At 41.5% G+C, this 21,652-nt stretch overlaps 1 protein-coding gene across 6 annotated transcripts in view; it reads left to right on the top strand.

Annotated features, from left to right (window-relative positions):
- Positions 1-21,196, top strand: part of PTPRM (protein tyrosine phosphatase receptor type M) — a 546,095-nt gene extending 524,899 nt beyond the window's left edge. For all 6 annotated transcript variants that reach the window (XM_056854227.1, XM_056854228.1, XM_056854229.1 and 3 more), the window contains 10 exons: positions 837-953; positions 1,292-1,446; positions 2,729-2,864; positions 5,400-5,549; positions 5,855-6,028; positions 7,847-7,978; positions 14,392-14,517; positions 17,314-17,477; positions 20,033-20,168; positions 20,390-21,196. In XM_056854227.1, the coding sequence (XP_056710205.1) occupies positions 837-953; positions 1,292-1,446; positions 2,729-2,864; positions 5,400-5,549; positions 5,855-6,028; positions 7,847-7,978; positions 14,392-14,517; positions 17,314-17,477; positions 20,033-20,168; positions 20,390-20,443 (1,344 nt within the window). In that variant the 3' untranslated portion in view covers positions 20,444-21,196. The remainder of the gene's footprint in view (positions 1-836; positions 954-1,291; positions 1,447-2,728; positions 2,865-5,399; positions 5,550-5,854; positions 6,029-7,846; positions 7,979-14,391; positions 14,518-17,313; positions 17,478-20,032; positions 20,169-20,389) is intronic.
- Positions 21,197-21,652: the final 456 nt, after the last annotated feature.

Here is a 21,652-nt window from a genome sequence, read left to right on the forward strand (position 1 = left end):
TATTATAAACTAAACTTAAAATAAAGAGTTTATTTTAAAAAGTATGAATTTACAAATGCCCTTCTTTATGAAAACGTATATAATTGTTTTTAGGCTGAAAAATGAAGAGGTAGTTCCTCCTTGTTCCTCTTCTGCATGTTTCCTGGCTTGGTCTGTTACTTGGGCCAAGTTTCTGGGTCTCCCCTGGAGCCAGATGAGTTATCCAGCCAACTGAGGGCATCAGATTCAGGTCCAGAAATAGAACCCTTCCATTTGGATCTCGCTACTCTGTGTTCAGAGTTTTTTTTCACACTGTATATATTATGTGTTACCAACATTATGTGGCCTCTTTTCTTTTTTTCTGTTTGGTAGTTTTACTGAGTAATTAATTTTACCTCAGAAATGTATGTTTTCTTTCTTCCATTAGAAAGAAATCGTGTTACCGTATTCCTTTTCATAAAAGACTGAGATACTTTGGAGACAAATAACCCACTGCAGGCGGATGTGAACTTTATGCCGCTCTTTGTTGCTTCCGCCCTCTGAATTCTTCTTGAACAGGAAAAAAAAAAAGGAAATGAATGGCAGTTTTAACTGAGCAATGCGTGGTGTAAATACTAACTTGGGTCATACAATTTCCATATTTTGAACCAAAGAGCATTCCCATCTTTAACTCAGAGAACTGCTCGTTGAAAAAGACAGCACTTGTTCTTAAAAACTAATGGGCCATGGCTTAGTGTAGGCAGCGTGACTGTTTTATGTGTGGTCAGACTGTATATCACGCATCACTGCAAAGTTTTAAGGAACGCTTCAGATTGAAAGATATGAACCTTAATTTTTTCCCCTTGTATTTCTAAAAGGTCAAATGCTGTAAATACTGGCCGGATGACACGGAGATATATAAAGACATTAAAGTTACTCTAATAGAAACAGAGCTCCTGGCAGAATACGTGATTCGAACGTTTGCAGTAGAAAAGGCGAGTGTTCAAAGACATATTTTCTCAATATATTCCTCTAATGTATTTAGTCATGTCACTGTTAAAGTTGTCACGTCTTTCGAGAAATGCAAGTTAACCCACTTTCCAGACTCTCTTGTGGCTGGTCCTCTACTGCCTCCTTGTGGTGAGGACAAGTTTTCCCAACTTTTGCCATCCTCCTTTTTCATTGACTGATGAAATTGAAGAGGGAAATATTGTGATTGCGATAGTATTTTTAAAAGGCTTGTGTTTGGCTCTGTTTTCTTTTAAATGTGTAACTGATGCTGTGTTTTTTTTCCCATTCCTGCTATTTTTTTTATTCACTGATGGATGACCAGAGAGGTGCCCATGAGATCCGAGAAATTAGACAGTTTCACTTCACAGGCTGGCCAGATCATGGTGTGCCTTACCATGCAACGGGACTTCTAGGATTCGTACGGCAGGTCAAATCCAAAAGCCCTCCTAACGCAGGCCCGCTGGTTGTACACTGCAGGTAACTAGCACAAAATAAATTTATTCAGGCAGTGAACACCACTAGTTTAATTTTGTTCCATTCACCTGGACCCAACAAACCTGGCTAAGCATGAGTAATATAACTTGTATGTCATTTTTCTCAAACAAAACTGGTGCCAAACTATGGTTTGTGGAAAGTTGCAACAATCTTTAATATTCTTAGTAAGAAGTTGTCTTCCAATGTGCCAGGATGACATAAAATCTTGAAGAATACACGTAGGGGCAATTCAAATCTTATAGAATCCATGTGGAGGCCACTTCTATGGAACATACTACATGTTATGTGTGTCACGTTGTCACCATGGGGACTTGCAGCAGTACAGCACCTGCAGGTTCCCCATGGGAACTCTATTTAGAAGTGCTGCAGGGGTCTGATTCTGGTCGGAACTGTGGTGTGGGGGAAGGAGGGGCTGCTGCCTCCCCCCATGACATTTCCCATCATGAAAATTTGACCTGTTGGGGGGCCACAAGGCAAACAACCCCCCAACATTGTTTCATGTCAGGAAAAGGGAGCTTGGAGAAGGCAGGATCCCCACCTTCCCCTGCACCACAGTCCCAAATAGAATTGGGCCCCTAGTGGTGCCTCTAGAGTTCCTATGCAGAATTTGCAGTTGGCGTATGGCTTCAAATCCCAGTGGCAACCACGTGGAAAATGTCATGTGTCATTTGGCCCTATATGATGCCATTCCACATGGGCAGCCATAGTATTTGCATGTGAATCATGGTAACAGGCACAGCCAGTCGCATGGACTGCTGCCACTCAGAAGCTGCCATGTGGAAGAATGCGTAGCATAACATTTGAACTGGTCCTTACAGGCCATTACAGCCTTCCCATCTGTTGGAACTAACTTTTCCCAAGGAAGTTTTAATGTTTTGCCATCATATTTACTAAGCAGCCAGTTGAAACCAGAAGTTCTTAGATATCTAATGAGTGTACCCTGGATTTATCTTGTCCAGTCCTATAGCAGAGTTTCTTACAATATAAAGTACTGTTTAATTGTAAATCATAGCACAAAACTGTGAAGTAATCTTCTGTAAGTAGAATTGCCATGATCTTTATTAAGTATGCTATTTCAGAAAGACTAGTTTATGGTTAACATCCACTGATGGGCATATTATCCATGAATTTGTTTTTTAAAACCTAGTGACCACCATGACAATAACTATGCACTGCATGAGGAAGTAGTGTTTTATGGGTCCTGCATTTACCATTTATATTTCCTGAAAATTAAACTGATGCTAATTATGCTTTATGTTTATAGTGCTGGTGCAGGCAGAACTGGATGCTTCATTGTCATTGACATTATGCTAGACATGGCAGAAAGAGAAGGCGTCGTAGATATATACAACTGCGTTAGAGAGCTTCGGTCTCGAAGAGTTAATATGGTGCAGACTGAGGTATTGTGATCATCTTCTGCTGAAATTTCTTAACGTTCTATATGATAAAAATGCAACTTATTTTCCCAGTGGTTGGAATTTAAATTTGTTTCAGGTTTTTTTTGGGGGGGGGGGTATTTTTATCCTTTATTTACGATTTGTCCAATTGAATAAAATACAATCCAACAATACCACACTAGAATTGGTAGCAATAATCTTTTTCAGTTTGATGTTTAACACCAGTTGTATGTAAGCACAAAGGCATGGATCTGACACAGAAGGCTGCTAATTAGGGTTGCCAGGTCCCTCTTCACCACCAGTGGGAGACTTTGGGGGCGGAGCCTGAGGAGGGTGGGGTTTGGGGAGGGGAGGGACTTCAATGCCATAGAGTCCAATTGCCAAAGCGGCCGTTTTCTCCAGGGGAACTGATCTCTATCAGCTGGAGATCAGTTGTAATAGCAGGAGATCTCTAGCCAGTACCTGGAGGTTGGCAGCCCTACTGCTAATGTACATTAGATAGGACAGAATGGAGAGAGAGGCCATCCAGGGACTGAGAAATGAGTATGGAAAATGGGGTAAATGAGAGTCAGGGTGCCACTGGACATTGAATGTTCAAGGAGTTCAGGAAAGGTTGTGCTGCACCAGTGACTCTTGAGGACAGATTTGAAGGAAGAGAAGAAAATAGCTTGACTGGAACACTGGGCTGTACCATTCCAGGCACTGGCAGCAAACATGATGGAAAGCATGAAGATCACAGTAGGCAGGAAACTCATGCGAGGGAGAGCAGAAAGTTGTCAATGGGAAAATTAATCAGGGGCAATGATTGGAGCAGTGAGATAGAATATCCAGACTGCACGCTCACTCCTGCAAAAAAAGAGTGTGATTCCATCAAGGGCAAGTAATTTGTCTCCCCCTTGACCGTTGCACCCAGCAAACATTAATATCTCTGACTCAGACAGAATTCAGCTTCAGTTTGTTATCCCTCACTCTGCTCCTAATAGCAGACAGGCTCCAGCCTCGTTACCACTGAAATGGCATCCCTGTGTCTGGGCTGTACTCCTTCAGACTGCAGGTCGGGGCTCTTAGGACTAAATGCTTCTACATAATGTAAACTTCCTTCCACCTGGAAAACAAGATGTTAGAGACAAGGATTCTAGCCAAGCTCTCCCTGGTATGATTATTTGCTATATGCCGGAATTTGGGAGGTTGGAGGAGGATTGAGTCATGGGAGCCTCCCCTTTTTACCTGAAACGGTTTTTCTATCAGGCATTTCAGTGATAAATACACTATAGAATCAAGAAATTTATTAAACTTCCTGGATAAGCTGTAAACTAAAAATACAGCTTGGTATGATCAGCATCATGATGACACCGAAAGCCAAAACCAAAGGGAAGGCTAGTAAGGAAACAGGTTATGGTAGCCTGGATGGGAGACCATTGTAGATATATAACACTATGTAGTATTGTACTGTAGTAAGCTGGGAAGCTGTGAGGCTTGTGGGGGGGGGAGCCACTCCTCCCCACTCTTGCTTGCTTGGCCGGCCACTTGCCAGCCAGTCTGTGGCAGGGGCTGCAGCTCCCCCCTTCTGTTTTCCATCCCACCTGCCTGTCTGCCTGGCTCATGTGGTGGTGGCTCTGGCTCCCCATTCTCCTTTTGCCCACCCAGGTCCTGTGGGGACAGCACCAGCTCCCCCTCCTCCCCCTCCACCTGACCGCCTGCATAGCTCAGGTGGCAGTAGGGTTGCCAGGTCTCCCCTCTCCCTCGGCAGGAGGTTTTTAGGGGCAGGTCCCCCCCTCTCCAACTGCAGTAGGTTTTTAGGGGCAGGGCTGGGGTGATTGCACATGTGTGCAGCCACAATGACATCACTTCCGGGTTTATCCCCAGAGACGCAGCATCGCCATGGCCGCTTTAGCACTCAACCCCCCAAAACCCTGGCGTTTTGAGGGGTTGAATGCTAAAGCAGCTGCAGCAATGCAGTGCTTCCGTGGGTAAACCCGGAAGTGATGTAATCACACCCCACGCGCTTGCGATCCCTGCTCTGGAGCAGCCCGGTAGATTGGCAGGCAGTCTCCTGCCGAAACCACCCACCTGCTGGCAACCCTAGGGGGCAGCAGCAGTTCCTGCTCCTTTGCTCACTTCCAGATCACAGAGATAGTCCTTTACATTGTCTGCACTGACAACATTCCCCTCCTTTGGGGCGGGTGGGAGGGAGTTTTCAAAACTCTTCTTTATTACTTTTCACAGTTTTCTGTCCGAACTTGCCTCCATTCTCTGCATAGGGGCCAAGTTCAGAATTAGATATGTGATCATAACCGGCTGTCGTTAGTTTTCCAAAACAAGTGCAAAGTTAAAAGCAGGACTGAACCTCTTTAAAAATTTGGATACTCAATGGATTCAGTTATAGTGCAACCCTAAGCAGGACTACTCAGAATCCTACTCAAGTCTATTTAACGGGGCTTAGAACCAGAAAAATGTTCTTAAGATTGCAAAGTGAAGTGATTTACACAGGCGCTAAGAATATGTTCATGTTAAGCTGATCTTTGTTTTCTCCTTCAGGAACAGTATGTGTTTATACATGATGCAATACTGGAAGCCTGTCTATGTGGAGACACAACTGTTCCAGCTTCTCAGGTTAGGTCTGTGTATTATGAAATGAACAAATTGGATCCTCAGACAAATTCAAGCCAAATCAAAGAAGAATTCAGGGTAAGTCACATTTCTAAAGTCAAATGATATGAAGTGGATTTTGCAAGTGGATTTTGCTGTTTCACACAATAAAATCCATCTGCAAAGTGGATTGAAAGTGCATTATTTGGCATGTGTGAAAGTGCCCCATATGTCTTTTTGATGTCAGTGGGCTTTGAGCCTCGTTTTTTTCTTTCAGCCTGGCAACCCAGATCATACCATACGTTTCATGAGCATAGATTGGCCTTGAAGATAAAATTCTGACATATGTAGACCCGTATTTCTGAAGGTTCTTCATCTGATATAGCACTTATCTTGTTTTGTAGACCCTGAACATGGTGACTCCAACTTTGCGTGTGGAAGATTGCAGTATAGCACTTTTACCGCGGAATCATGAGAAGAACCGATGTATGGATGTTCTTCCTCCAGATAGATGCCTACCTTTCCTCATCACAATAGATGGGGAAAGCAGTAACTACATTAATGCTGCACTGATGGATGTAAGCTGCTCTTTGGATGTTAACAGTTAAGAAAGAATGCACTGCTCAACAAACTGGAAAGTAGCATAGTCAGCACAATCGTTCTAATTTGGTTTACCGAAAAATGACACAAAATCTTTAAGCGCTCAAATACATTTAAGATCCCACATATGTTATATCGCAGCCCAGGTCTGAAAGCTTTATTGAGAGCACTAATCAATTTGGGGGCAGCTTATTGACAAATGAAATTTGCCTAGCTGCCTCTTTACTAGTGCTTAAACCTTTAACTAGAAAGCTTACGAAGGGAAAAGGTTACCCACAAAGGAAGCTAAGTGGTATAATAAGGTTTGCAGCAATGTTTTAGTTTCCTCTCCTCCTAATTTTCATAGCAATTAACAAAGAAAAAAAATAATTGCCTGTCAGCCTAGATAGTACACAACCATTACCTCAGTCACTTTGTTAATTTCTGACTGAATGAACATTTCTGTTCTGAACGAACGTTTCTTTTTCTTCTTTCTTAACCACAGCCGTGGAAATTTGAATAGCACTTATAGGGTATCAGTAGAAGGATGCTTAAACATGTTTTATACTCTCTAGAGATGTATAGAGTATATCTGAGATTTCAGAGCAACACTAATTAAGGCTGTCACGCATACATACACACATGCCAAGAAAGCAGTGTTTGGAAAAGAATGAACATGTTCTTAAATAACTTTCCATAAAGGTAATACTTGAAAAAGAAGAAATTTAAGAAATTTGCATTTATATAAGATTTTCTAAGCATTATCTTTATGCTAATAAAGGTGTCTGAAGGAGGGGATGTGCGTTGTGTAGGGTGACAGCATCATGATATTGAGTGCATCATAACTCATTGATCGGTACCTTCCGCATATGACTGATGTGGGACATTGGCCCCAGTGATGCTGAATTAAATGTCTTCAGTTATTGTTGTGTGCTGACTTTAATACTGGTTGAGCATAGTCCTGTCACTGTGTTATACCAGTGTTAACCCTTGGCAGCCACCTTAGCTGGACCATAGGATTTCCCTGTATGTACAGGGAAGCATGTATATAATACATCCAATATCAGTACAACCAGACTGATTAGGCTTCCCTTTTCCCTTGCTGAGCCCATTTGACTGGCAGTTCTCTATCACTGTAAAGGTTCCACAGGTTGTCATACAGCTGGCACAACAGTGACAAAGATTCTCTACACTAGTGTACCTTTGAATTATACCAATGTAGGGCAGCTTAAGAATGATCCTATTATGTGCAGCAAGCATGGATAGGATTGCGCTAATAAATATTGAATGCCCAGTCAACGGCAGCTGCTGCCATTAAATCTAGAGAGCTATCGGATTTCCCCAGACTGTTTTGCTAATAAAAACTGAACATCTTCCATGAATATTTTCTTTCTCTTCCATTTCTATGCTATTCTGAAGCCACTCAGTGCCACTGTTATCCATAGAAGCCCTAAAACTATGGCCCTTAAAAAAAATCCATCCAGAATTAGGGTTGAGCCCCAAATGGCTGCGAAGACCCTGCAAGGCTACACTATGAGATCTCAGCTTTAGGTTTGAGATGCCAAAGAACCCCTGTCAGGAGCAGGGGCAGCATGGGAGGGGGTGGGAGCTAGAGCAGATGGGATGGAAGCAGGGGAAAGGTTGGGGAAAGCAGGAGCCAGCCGGCAAAGGAGGAAGAAGCAGAAATAGTGCAAGAAAAGGGACCAGTGGGGAAGAGAGGGATTTGCCCTCTCCAGCAAGTTCTTGCTGATCCTCTCATTATAGCCCTAATCCTGACTATTTTGCTCAACACAATCATCCTTCCTTTTGTATTACAGAGCTATAAACAGCCTTCAGCTTTCATAGTTACCCAGCATCCTTTACCAAATACTGTCAAAGATTTCTGGAGACTGGTTCTAGACTACCACTGTACATCAATAGTTATGCTAAATGATGTGGATCCTGCACAAGTAAGTCACTGTAACTAGTTGAATTGTGAAAGTGTACATTATAGTGTCGTTTATACATGGAGATATTGTCACATGTACATACTTCAGAAGAGTCAAATTTATCATAAAACACTGTGTAATTTTGCAATTAAACACAGAGATGGTTAGAAGGAAGGATACGTAAGTAGAATTGTCACAAACAACATAAACTGACCAATACAAGATTATTTGAGTAGAAACCATGGCACAAGAAAAGTGTTAAGGAGAGATTATCCATTTTAAAAGTAAATTGATCGTTGTAGCTAAAGGCAAAAAAAAAATTGAAATTGGTATTTCAGAGATACAGAGTCAGAAAATGGAAGTTTGCCCAATGTTTTCCTTTTTGCTCAATGCTGTTATGACAAATTTACCAAAGTCACAGTTACCAACATCTTCTCAATGCATTCTTTAATTTGAAAAGGTCCTCACTGTGCAGAAAGTGGTGCTTTGGTGTGAGGTGCATTAGACTGGAAATTAATAAAAGACACATCACTCAGAGGGCTTCACTGTTGAGAAGAACCTAGGCCTCTCTGGTTCAGGTTCACCCCTAGCCCCTAGATCATATGTGAGAGAGAGCCCAAGTACCACTCTTCAGGGCTGAAGCACTATGGTTTAGAGTTGGTGTGACTTCTTTGAGAAGATGAACATCATTCTATGTCAAACATTTTTTGTAGGAGAAAAAGAGTTCATATTTGTGCATCTCCATGGGATTATTTTTTCACAATGCACACTTTTCTTGTGCATTGTGGCACAGAACCTAAAAATATGTGGGGGGGGGGAGGGTCCAGATGGCAGCCAGTAAGGATGGCTGCTGGCATTTGCACAACAACAACAAGAAGAGTGTTTGTATACCCCGCTTTTCTCTACTGTAAGGAGTCTCGACGTGGCTTACAATCTCAAACCCTTTCTCTCCCCACAACAGGCACCTTGTGAGGTAGGTGGGGCTGAAGGAGTTCTGAGAGAACTGTGACTAGCCCAAGGTTACCCAGCAGGCTTCATGTGGAGGAGTGGGGAATCAAACCCGATTCTCCAGATTAGAGTCCACCGCTCTTAACTATTATACCACACTGGCTTTCTCAAATGGTTCTGGCCTAGTCCTCTGCCAGGCATAAATTATCTCTGTGCTGCTCTTTCTGCCACCTGATGTGGCAGCAACAGGAGGTGCAGGCAACGCCCTAAGAGTCAGCTCTCTGGAAGCCCAAGAAGGGAATGCAAGCATCTTTCCGCTGACTGGCGGGTACACAGCACAAGCGCTCAATTTGCCCATGATAGCAAAATGCAGCAATGCAAGAAAAATGCCAATAACTCCCCAGGGAAGTTGGTAATTACTGACCCCTGTTCCTATAATAGTTCAGACTCGTAGCTTGTTCATTTTCATTAAATGCTTTTGCTAGCCGGATACATGTTGGATGCTTACTCTTTTCTGTATTTTTGGTGTGTTCATCATAAATCATTGTAATAGTACAAGAAAACCACAGAAGAATTACAATGTTTTTTTCGTAACCGCAGAAGTATATGTTGTTGTTAAAAATCGTAACAAATGCCTCTTCTTACAAGTCAATAACTACCACTTGCGTACAGTACCTTGCATATTTTTGATTCCCAGCCACAGTCACTTGTCTCTGGGGAAATACATAAAAGGCAAAACCCTTGTTTGTATGAAGGTAGGTTATTTTCGGAGTGGAAGAGAAAAGGCTCCAGGGACTCAGTCTTTTAACTGCCACTAAAAAGCACGTTTGAATTTCTCAGCCATGTTTTGAATATACAAGAGCACTGAGCCGTTTCAGGTTTTCATTGGCCTTAGCTACCTTGGTAAAGCTACTGGGGGATGATCTGTGTCAGGTAGGACATCTGTTCTGGTACTTTCACCAGCATCCATTACAAGATTTTAATTAGAATACAGGTCAGAATTCAGAGAATAAAATGGCGGGGGGGGGGGCAGACTTAATTGAGAAATAACTTGTATTTATATTTTTAACTTTAAATGATCAGTACCATTTGTCCATATGGTACATTATTTCTTTACTTGAGGGTTAGAAAAACTGTGGAGAATCACCTCTCCAAACAATGCAAGTTTACATGCATTGGATTGGCAGCATGGAGCTTAACAATAAAGAGTGGTATGATGTTTTAGAAATCTACTAGCCACATTGTAAAAAGTCTGTGACCATCACTGAGATTTTCAAATTAATTTTTCAAAGCTACTCAAGTGAAAGTTATGTCAAAACAAAACATATATACACCTTGGCCAAATTCAAACATCACGATCAAGCAGAAACCTGCCTTTGCTGTGCTTATGTGCTCCTTCCCCTTGCACACAGAGAATGTACTGCTGAAAAGGGTGATTTTACTCCCCTCTTGCTGTTGTCTTCCCTGAAAATGGGTCACTGGACCCACAGGACGATAGGGGGGGGGTCAGAGTTGGAGACTGCAGGGAGAAGGGGGAATTGGTAAAAATCATACTCCCACCTTTCCATGAATAGAAGTGCCTAGTGTGAGCAGAAAAGGTGCTTAGGTTCCAAGCCAAAATTTATTATGAAGGGCAATGCAACTATTTGGGCAGGAAAATCAGCAAATTCCAAGCAGTGAAATAATATTAAATACACAGTCTACAATAACTAATACTGAGTACCCACTAACAAAAAGGTTACTTCAAACATGCAAGATGTAAGTAAAGTTAATCTATTCAAAGGAGGGGCAGCTAGAGGCCAGGAAGAGAACAAGGCAAGAGAGAGCTTGTAGCTACTGATGCTGAAGTTTGATGGGAGCCGAGCAGGAAGTAATCCATAAAAGCAGAAGCCCAGACAGCTCACCAGACAAGGGTAGTCTTTTTTCAAGCAAGGAGCACACAAAGGGCCACTTTAGGGGGGAGGTAGGGTTGCCAGCTCCAGGTTGGAAAATACTTGGAGATTGAGGGGGTGGAGGATGGGGTTTTGGAAGGGGAGGGAGTATAATGCCAGTCCCCCCCCTTCCTAAGCGGCCATTTTCTCCAAGTGAACTGATCTCTGTCGCCTGGAGATCTGTTGTAACCCCAGATCTCCAGCTACCACCTAGAGGTTGGCAACCCTAGGGGGAGGTTTCTGCCTTCATTTATAGGACAAGCAGCAATGTTTTAAGAATGGTTCTTTACTTTCCAGGATTTAAAAAAACAGGAAGAGGCAGGGTGTGGGCTCAGGTATATAACAGGGGAGGAGGCATTGATGGGGGTTTAGAGAGTATCCTGAAGGAGTGGTCCAGAACATTTCCAAATAAGGGAACAGAGGGAAGGATCCCAGCGAGGAAGGAGATGTTTAGAAGCAGGCTAATCTTGATTGTTGAAGTGGGGCTTTGGCAGGCTATTCAAATACTACTGAAAACAGTATTTTCTTGAAAAATAGGCCAAGATGGGGGGACTGTGGCTTTACCCATATTTGGGCATGGATCTAGTGTCTAGGTAATAGTAATAAGTTATGCTAGTGGATAAAGGGAAAGCTCATCCCAGTTCTAAGATGGAGATGGTGGATATGGACAAAACGAAGGCACCTTCACTACAGTAGACTCTACAGTGCCAGAGCGATGAAGACCCTGGCAAACGGAAGTTCCACCCAGGATTGCCAGCTCCAGGTTGGGAAACACCTGGAGATTTTGGGGGTGGAGTCTGAGGAGAAGAAGAAGAGTTGGTTTTTATATGCTGACTTTCTCTACCACTTAAGGGAGACTCAAACCGGCTTACAATCACCTTCGCTTCCTCTCCCCACAACAGACACCCCGTGAGGTAGGTGGGGCTGAGAGAGCTCTAAGAGAGCTGTGACTAGCCCAAAGTCACCCAGTTGCTTTGTGTGTAGGAGTGGGGAAACAAATCCAGTTCACCCGATTAGCCTTTGCCGCTCATGTGGAGGAGTGGGGAATCAAACCCAGTTCTCCAGATCAGACTCCACCGCTCCAAACCACTGGTCTTAACCACTACACCATGCTGGCTCTCCACACGGGGTTTGGAGAAGGAAGGGGCTGCAGTGCCATAGAGTCCAATTGCCAAAGTGGCCATTTTTTCTTGGTGAACTGATCACTATTGGCAGGGGATCAGTTGTAATGGCAAGAGATCTCCAGCCAGTACCTGGAGGTTGGCAACCCTAGTTCCACCCCAGGCCTCATAAAGGCCTGGCTTAACCATGCTTTACCTCTTTCATCTTGAAAAAGAATGAGCATCGCTTCTCGGCCTTTTAGCTAAGATCAAGTGTAGAAAAAGAATGAGTTTTTTTCCCCTAAAACCCGTAAGCAGAAGTAATTACTTCTTAAGCAGAAATAACTAAAAATATGCAAGAAAACCCATGTTCTCCATTCCTACCAGGGATCCCCTTAGTGCTAAGCAACAGAGCTGAGCTCCCTCTAAGCAGCGGAGTAAGTCAGGGATGGGATGAATGAGTCAGGGTTTAAGTAAAACTTGATCATCACTGCCAAAATGTCAGTCTGTCCCACGCTTTTCTGTATGCATGGGTGAGTGACAGGATCAGAAGTCACATTGTTCACCCTATGAAATTATATATGCTATATAAGATATACAGCATGAGCTTCAAACTGAAAAGGCTGTTATTGTATGGCTGTGCTGAACTGAGAACAAACTTTGCCTCTGGGAATTTGAGCACAGATTGTTCGTATCAGGAACAATAACCACCCTTGAAGTGTTTTACCCTGCTCTGGGGAGACTTCCTGGCCTTTGGTGGTATGCCTTGCATTCAAACTGGAAACTATATATTTATCTTAAAATATGTTAAAACCTATGTGTAATGTTTCTGTGTTTTAAACATGTATTCCAAGTAGCCATTGTTGCCTGGAGTATCTGTTAAGGAGAGAATGTTATAAGAATTACAGAGTACAAGATACATACTATGTTTTCTAACTCAGTTGCAGATTAGCCAAAGCAGTGCAATAGAACGAAACATATAGTCATTTTATTGTATGAATTGTTTTTATATAATACAAACACAATTCTCTTGCCAGCAAAAAAAAAAAGTTGCCTTATATGCATGCTCCCTTTTGTTTCATGCTTCATTTTGGTATTTTTTTTTCCAAACCCACCCTGGAGAATTCCTGAATAAGTACATTCCTTTGAGGTTCTTTGCATCACTTTCTCTGTTAGATAATCTACTGTTCACATATAAATTGATGTCTGGGATATCAGGAGGTGAAGAATTAAGCAGCTTTTTAGGGTTATTCAGCCTAGTGAATATTATTCAACAAACGTCCTCAGTAATCCCTTCTGGCGCTATTTCCCAGATTTAAACTCAGAAAGGAGTATGGGGGGTTGACTATTACAAACATAAAAATCACCGAAAGTTCCAGACAATGGTGGTATGATTGAAGTGAGAACAAAATTTTGCCTCTGGGAATTTAACCACAGATAGGGTCGTATCAGTAGCAATAATCATTCTGTGAACTGCTCATCATGCCCTGGGGAGTCTTCCTGGCCCTTAACAGTATGGCTCACGTCATGCCGTCTTGCATGCTGCCTCAGCCTATTGTTAAACTGATGCTGACTGCCCAAAAGCTGTCATCCCAAATGCCAAAGGTTTTCAGAATTGAGAAGTAGCCAATACGAGGTTGAGTTATATGAATGGAGATGGATAAAAATCCACTAAAGCAGAATCCTGTATAAAAGATTTATACTGTGCTTATACTCGTGCCCACACACACATGTACACACACTTTTCTGCTCAAAACTCACTGATTTCAAAGGAACATGAATATACTAATGTGAGCAGGATTGTACCTTGGGAACCTGATAATTGTTCCTGCATTCCAATTTATAACATTCTGGTGAATGAACATGAATTAACCTTTAGGTAAATGTAAACACATAATAATAATATTTATTGGTACAGTCAATCAGACCAGTAAAACTGTACAACAATAAACCTCGCATGAACAATATAAAAGACCATTAAAAAATGAGACATATTTATATAAATTTTAAGAACACTTTACATACAAGTGGATGAAGTAGAAAAAAGTGCAATAAGTACCAATAGCATCATTCTAGCAGGAGTCTACGAAGCTTCATAGAGACAGCACAGAATTTGGCAACCTGAGTAACCTTTAGGTACTTACTTCCTTTATTATTTTTTTAGACTTCTATCCCGCCCTCCCTGGCCAAAGACCGATACAAAATTTCATGGAGCTTCAATGACCCTATGAAGCTCCGTACAAACATGGGCTGCTTCATACTCTTTGGTGCCAGGAAATGCTCCGTGTGAGCATTTTAACTTTGCATGTGGAGCATTCCCCAGCACTGGAAAAGGCAGAGCTCTCCTTCTTGAATAATGTTTTATGTGTGTGCTGGAACACCTGTAAGTGTGAATGAAGTTAAAGTTGAAAATAGTTTTATCAATGTTTTTACATTTATTCTGTTTATTCTCTAGTTGTGTCCACAATACTGGCCTGAAAATGGGGTTCACCGCCATGGTCCCATTCAGGTGGAATTTGTTTCTGCTGATTTAGAAGAAGACATTATTAGCCGGATATTCCGAATTTATAACACATCAAGAGTAAGGAACTTATCAGTCATTTGCTTATTTTATTGATGAGAAGGAAATGGAAACAAAAAAAAAACAGATCTGCGTATTAAAGGGATAAAATCAGTTCATTGAAATCTTCACACTCAAAAAAAAAAGAAAACTTTTAGTGTTCATAAAGCATTACAATTTAGTGTTACATAAAGCAATTACAGTTGCTTTTGGGTTGAAGAAAGGAAAAGAGAACTGACTAATCGAAGTGACAACTCATGTGAGATATGCTGTGTATTGTATAATGTGTTGTGTAATTCTGTGTTGTAATTGGAATCATTGTATGAGATAAGGAGATTCATTTTCAGTAGAACATCTGGTGAGCCACTGAGGTAGACCAGTGGATCACTGAACACAGAGCCGGTCTATCTGTTAGGTAAACTGCATGCCCAGTTGATCAGGGCTGCACAGTTTGGGGAGAGGGGATTTAACCATTCTGTCCCTGCTTAGTTTTGCTCCTCAAAATCAGGCTCCCCATGCTGCTATTAACCTTTTAAGGGGTGGCTTTTAAAAACTGTTTCCCCTCCATTTAAAATGCTAGTAAAAGGGCAGAGATCCCAGTTCTGACTAGTGAAATCAAGCTGGGATAAAAGGGTGTGGCCCTGAACCAAATTGCTGCACGCAGGCACAATTTACCTTTCACAGAATGACAGAAATGAGCACCTTCTGTTGTGTCTCTTTAGGACCTTTCCTAGCCCTTTTAATTGGAGAATACCAAGGGCTTAGACCTAAGGCACTCTGCCCGTGGCCTACAATAAAAAGAATTTTCCAGAATCTAGTGTCACCCTGTGATTCTGTTTACTGAGAAATAAGTTCTGGATAAAGATTTATTTTCAAGTCAGTGGGCTGAGAATTTTGAATTTAAAAACAAGACCAATATTGTGTATTATATCTCAAATCACCTTTAATACTCCTGCTTCACATATGAGGATTTGTAGCTAAGAAAACAATCTGGTGCCTTGGCTTTGTGTTCTTTTGCATCATTCTGGATGTGAAACTGAAACTTCTGTAAAAATTTTACATTTATAAAACTGGTGCTATCAGCATACTCCCACGTACAAGCATCAAAGTTTATGGTTAGTGTATTATTCATTCTTTTCCTAACAACAGTCACTTCAAATGCTTTTTAAAAAACAGCTTTGCAAAAGTCTACCACATTCAACATTCTTTTTAATAGTATGATCTCATATCTTATAGCACACTTAGGCCAGCTTCAGACATTGCTTTAATCCAACTTTAAAATGTCATGTGCACAAACCAAGTTTGTTGTTCACGTTGAGAGTCTTGGTTTGAACTGTAGTTGTCCACAATGAAATCAAAGTTTGTTTTCCCCACGTTGTCCTCGCTGATTCTAACAGCCCATTCCTGAGCAGGGGGTGAAGTTCCATAGGAGCCGGTAACCCGGGATAACAGGCACTTGCACCCTCCTGGGTGGCACACACACCAGCCCCGGGATACTATGCCACTGCGCAGGGCTCAGCCACCAGTGCAGCCTCCCGCTGGCGAATTCCCAGCTTATTTCCCCACGCCAGTGGCCTGGGTGGCATTCCAGGGATGGTTCCAGGAGCGGAGCTGCTGATAGACAGCTTCCTAACCCCTCTTGGGCTGGGAGCGCCCTTTTGCCCTTACTGCGAGTTACACTACCTTTGTAGGTGGTGTAGCCCGGTGGAATGCTATGGAGCAGTTTCACGGGGCTCGCAAGTAAGGGCAGCATTCTGGCTTCGGCCGAGGGTCTGGAACCTGCTGTGGAGGCAGCCTGGCTGCACCATCTCTGGCCCCACTCACCCCCCAGGGATGGCCTGCCCTCCTTGCATTAAACTTTTGCTTAGGACAGCAGTTAGTGGGAGGAAACTAACTTCAGTTACCCAATCTCCCCTGCATTCTTGTGTCATGAGTAGCTTGAGTAGTGGTTAAGGTAGAGTTAAACTAGAGTTTGACAGCCATTTGTGGTTTGAAAAGGGAGGGGGAATGAGCAAGTTACGCATGTGATCAGGGCTAGCAGGTTTGTGCATATTTTCCCAGTCATTATTGTCTATATGCAGCCTTAGGAAAGAAAAGTTCACAACAAGTACTTCTTCCAAGAAAACAAAATTGCCAACCCTTACAGTTTTTTCTGGTGATTTTTTTTTTTGTGCAGGAGTTAAGGGTTCATGTAAGAATCTGAGGTTTAAAACATTTCCTGTCCTTGCGACTGCAAAAATCCTGAAGCTTTTTGAAATCTGAAGTATTATTTTAATCCTTATAAATGAGTATTTTTAAGTATTTAGAGTTATTGGGAATCAGAGAAGTTTTTCTCCTTTCCTTCGCTGTAATTTAAACAAGTAGAAAGACATTATTCCCGTTTCCTAGATAAAATGACAAAGTCTGAATGTTCTGAATGACAAAGTCTTTATTTAGTATGTTAGTAAAAATTCACTGAAAATTTGAAAATGACAAGCTATAAAAAAGATCTGCCATAATTGAAACTATATGGCAGATTTCACGTTGCTAGCCAGTGATTGCTATAATATTAATCATCATATACTTGGCTTTTGCAGCTGTTCTATTGTTCCACTCAAGCTTATTTGTATTTCCCCCTATTTAGGACATCATCTTAATAACTCTGAGATTCAAGTCCTAACTCTTAAATGTAAATAATTTTAGAAACTTGTAAGCAGTAATCTGCTTTAATGATAATATCAGCTCTGATGAGACCGTGTAATGCATATCTTCTCTGGATGTAGTATAAATAATGCTGGGTTTTTTTTTATTCTCCTCCTGTTGGTTGGATCCCCACAGCCCCAGGATGGGTACAGAATGGTGCAGCAATTTCAGTTCCTAGGGTGGCCCATGTACAGAGATACACCTGTGTCCAAACGTTCTTTTTTGAAGCTCATACGTCAAGTGGATAAGTGGCAAGAAGACTACAACGGAGGAGAAGGCCGTACAGTTGTCCATTGTTTGTAAGTGACTGAAATTTGAAGATGACAGCCACTATCTTAGATGGTTATAAGACAAATTCATGAAGGATAGGCCATAGAGGCATATGCGGAACCTTGTGGTAGTATATCATCAAATACCAGATTGCTAGGGACAGTAAGCAGGGCAGGGCTGTTGTCTTCATGCTCTGTATTAGAGCTTCCTGGGAATCTGTAGTTGGCCATTGTTGTTTACCGTGACAGGGAAAACGTTTGGATACTGATATATGCGTACTAGTAAAAGCTGAAAGGGATTTACATTATGAAAATAGTGTGTGTGTAGGGAAAGAGTTAAACCCCTTCTTCTCTGCACACTACATTTCCTAGCCAGTTCTTCTCCCCTTGCAGTGCAGTTGCTGTTAAAATGTATTTAAAAGAGATGAGAGCTCTACTCCCAGATCTCCCATGGCTTCTCTAGTGTCACCCTGAAAGTAGCCTACAATTGAGCCAGTATTTCAGATGGGCTGGGCCTTCCTAGTTTTCCTTCATCTGTTGTTTACCCTACTAATGTGCTATTCAGATTTATCTCTGCAACCCCTGTTCTTGAGGGTTGAAGGTCTAGTGGAGGATATTTTTCAGAAGCAAAATGCTATACTTGAAAGAAGAGTTCTTAACATTTTTTAAAATGGTTTCTAAAATGACTACCTTCCAGATGATGATGGACAGGTAGTTTCCCATTTGTTGAACTGAAGTCCTAATACTTTATCTTGTGAGGTTTCGCTCATGAATGCTGCAAGATCCACATCTTGGAGGTCCTTTTTAAATGTAAATCAGTATCATCACTCTCGTTTTACTTCTAATATTAATGGTCGTGCTACATCTCACATACATCCACACACACATTTGCATGTCACTTCTTGGTGGCACAGAAAAGGGAAAAAACTCTAACAATCCTTTTAAATGACTTTATTTTAATTAAAATGCTTAAAGAATGGCGCGATATTATCCCGTGTTTTGGCAGCAGGGGGATGTTCTTTTCATGCTGCCTGGATGTGACAGATGTGCCATATTGTAGCTTCCTTTGAAAATCAGCCATTTGTGAGCTCTGGGTTTCAAAAGCTGCAAGCTAACTAGTCTGCGCTCAAGTAATTATTAAGGTTTATTATTTTCCATGAAGTGCAGCCTAAAGATGCTGATTAGAATAGCTGTGGAAATAATAGTTTCCAAAAGCAAAGAGATTCTCTTCAAGATTAAAAATAACCAGAAATAAAGCGCTACTAAATGCTATATTTAATCATGCATCTGAACACTCATGGCTCACTTCTCTGCAGTAATTCACTTTGTATTCTCTTATGTTTCACACTGATGTAGTATCCCTAATCAATCCCTTAAACATATCTAATGTAAGGAGGGTCAGGTCATAGAATTCCTCCCTCCTCCAGCACAAATTCCTCCTGGTTTAGCATTGGGATTTTATTCAAAGTTGGTGCTAATCTAAGCCTTAAACATGGTTGAGGTTGGTCAAGGAACAGCAGAGGAAATTTGCAGCCCAAAAATTGGGGGCTGGAGGGAGGGAGTACTCTGCTTGGGCTTGTTGATGAATCCAGAATGAATCATTCTACAGTCTGTTGATATAAATGGACTCTTAACCCAACCTGATAAAATGGTGAAAAAAGATTTAAATCAACAAGAAACATTCCAAATTCTAGTTCCTAGAGCAACAGATAGAGGGAAGGTGGCATGGTATAGCCTGATCTCATCAGATCTCAGAAGCTAAGCAGGGTCAGTATTGGAAAGCTGACCACCAAGGAAAACTATGCAGAGGAAGGCAGTGGCAGAGGAAGTGTACTTGCAAACCACCTCTGCTTCTCACTTGCCTTGAAAGCCCCTTGCCATAAGTCGGCTGCGACTTGACAGCCCTTTACACACACAAAGCAACAGATGGGCTGCAGTTTGATCTGGAAGATAATATATTGTACCCTAATAGTGAAGGGAAAAAATCCACTTGAAAAGAAATCTTATTCTATTGCTAGTATATATTGGTAGGCAGCTGAAACTTTTTGCTAGTTTCCAGGATGCGTATGCCCTGGCCTGGATAGCCCAAGCCAGCTTGATCTCATCAGATCTCAGAAGCTAAGCAGGGTTGACCCTGACAAGTATTTGAATGGGAGACCTCCAAGGTATACCAAGGTCATGATGCAGAGGCAGGCAATGGCAAACCATCTCTGAATGTCTCCTGCCTTTAAAACCCCACCAGGGGTCTCCATAAGTCAGATGTGACTTGACACCAAAAAAAAGAGAGGAAGAATACATATTTTTTTGTTTAGGAATTTCCATCAACAACGTGACTTATCCAGAAAGTAAGATGATACTGTTATTGTGGGCAAAGATCCTTTATTTTAGCAAACCTTTGTGAAGTTAAGGCTTGTGGAACCAAACATATATGTCCTTGTCAGACTCCAGGAGACATTTATGTCTAGAGACATAAATGGCCATCAGCATGTCAATATTTGAATCACTTTATCTGAGCAGAAAGATCCACCCACACAACAAGAGCAGGTAACATAAATCTAAAAAGTAATCAAGTTGTTTTGTTGCAGAAATGGAGGTGGCCGCAGTGGGACCTTTTGCGCAATCAGTATTGTTTGTGAAATGCTTCGACACCAGAGAGCCGTCGACGTATTCCATGCTGTGAAGACGCTGAGGAATAACAAGCCTAACATGGTGGACCTTCTGGTATGAGCCGTTTAAACCGCATCACTAAGTAGAAAATTTGTTTCCATTGTCATAAGGCGTGGTGACATTTTCAAAGTGGATTTCAAAACTGATTCACACTGACCATGTTTGAATGCAAGCAAATAATTTGAGCAGAAGAGAAGGGGTTTCCTTAAATAATTTTAATTAATAGAACAGAAAACTGATGCCCTTCATTAAGTCTCATGCCTTTGATTTTTCAGGATCAATATAAATTCTGCTATGAAGTGGCTTTGGAGTACTTGAATTCTGGATGATGGCGCAAATAACATTGGGGGAAAAGCAAAAACCTTTCACCACCACAATCAAAGTGAATCTCTTCATGATATCTGTGTGTATGAGACGAGGACTTCTCAGTGTTACGCTTGTATTGCTTTGTATTGGCTCTTTTTAAGAGCTCAGAAGAGTCTTTCCAAAACTGCTTGCACTGCCCCTTTTCCACAATATGGCTGTTGCTTGAGACACCTACAGTCCCACAGTAACACACTAAATGCACTCCAGTGGTTGGAAATGGCTACCATATATATCCATCAACTCAATAGACCAGCCTAGTGATTCAGTAAATTAAAGAGCACAATTCTATTCTAATGAAGAAATTTGTACTTTTCTGTTGTACTTTTTTGTTGCCGGTGATCCTTTGTTGTTATTGTCAGAACCTAGTGTATATTTTTGTTCTGTGGAGAATGCCGTCTAGCATTTTGATAATGTATTTTTAGTTACATTTGTATCCTATTTGCTCCTAATAAAACAAAGCATCTCTGTAGCTTAAACTGAACTTATAGCTACACTATCCAGACCACATTTGCTTTATGGAGTTGTATTTTCTGTCCAACTTGTATTGTTTCAGAAGGGAGAGACTTGATAGAAGTCCATTAAGAAAATGAAGGAAAAAAATACAGGATGATCAGATTAATATATCCAAAGCTTTTTCCCATTTGTTTATATTGTAAATATTTTTTTGATTTCATCAAATTATTTATTCATTAAAAAGAAATCTTTTGTGAAGCACAGTGAGTGACAATCATTTTTATTAAGCCCTGGAAATGCTAACTGTATGATACTGTAAACATTTGTTTACCCTGTCTGGATTCTCAGCTCAATAAATAATTACATATATAATAAAATCTCATTTAATTTAGAGCAACACATGGCATGAAAATGTCTTCAGCTAAACCTTGTGAAAGGTTCTCAGATGGCGTGAGCTGGAAATGCCTACCCCCAAGGGGGGCCACAGTTTTTAGATCATATATTTTGTTTCTATGACTCTCGTCTCAAACCTTCCCATCTCCAGACACTGCCTGGAGACTTTTATCTCTAGATAAAAGTATCAAATAGTGGTTGATATGAAGGACCTCTGCCTGAGACCCTGGAGATCCGCTGCCCATCTGAGTAGACAATTCTGACCTTGACAGACCAAGCATCTGATTCATTATAAGCCAGCTTCATGTGTTCATGAGTACATCCCC

This window comes from Euleptes europaea, chromosome 8 (assembly GCF_029931775.1).
Source record: "Euleptes europaea isolate rEulEur1 chromosome 8, rEulEur1.hap1, whole genome shotgun sequence".
Taxonomy (NCBI): Eukaryota; Metazoa; Chordata; class Lepidosauria; order Squamata; family Sphaerodactylidae; genus Euleptes; species Euleptes europaea.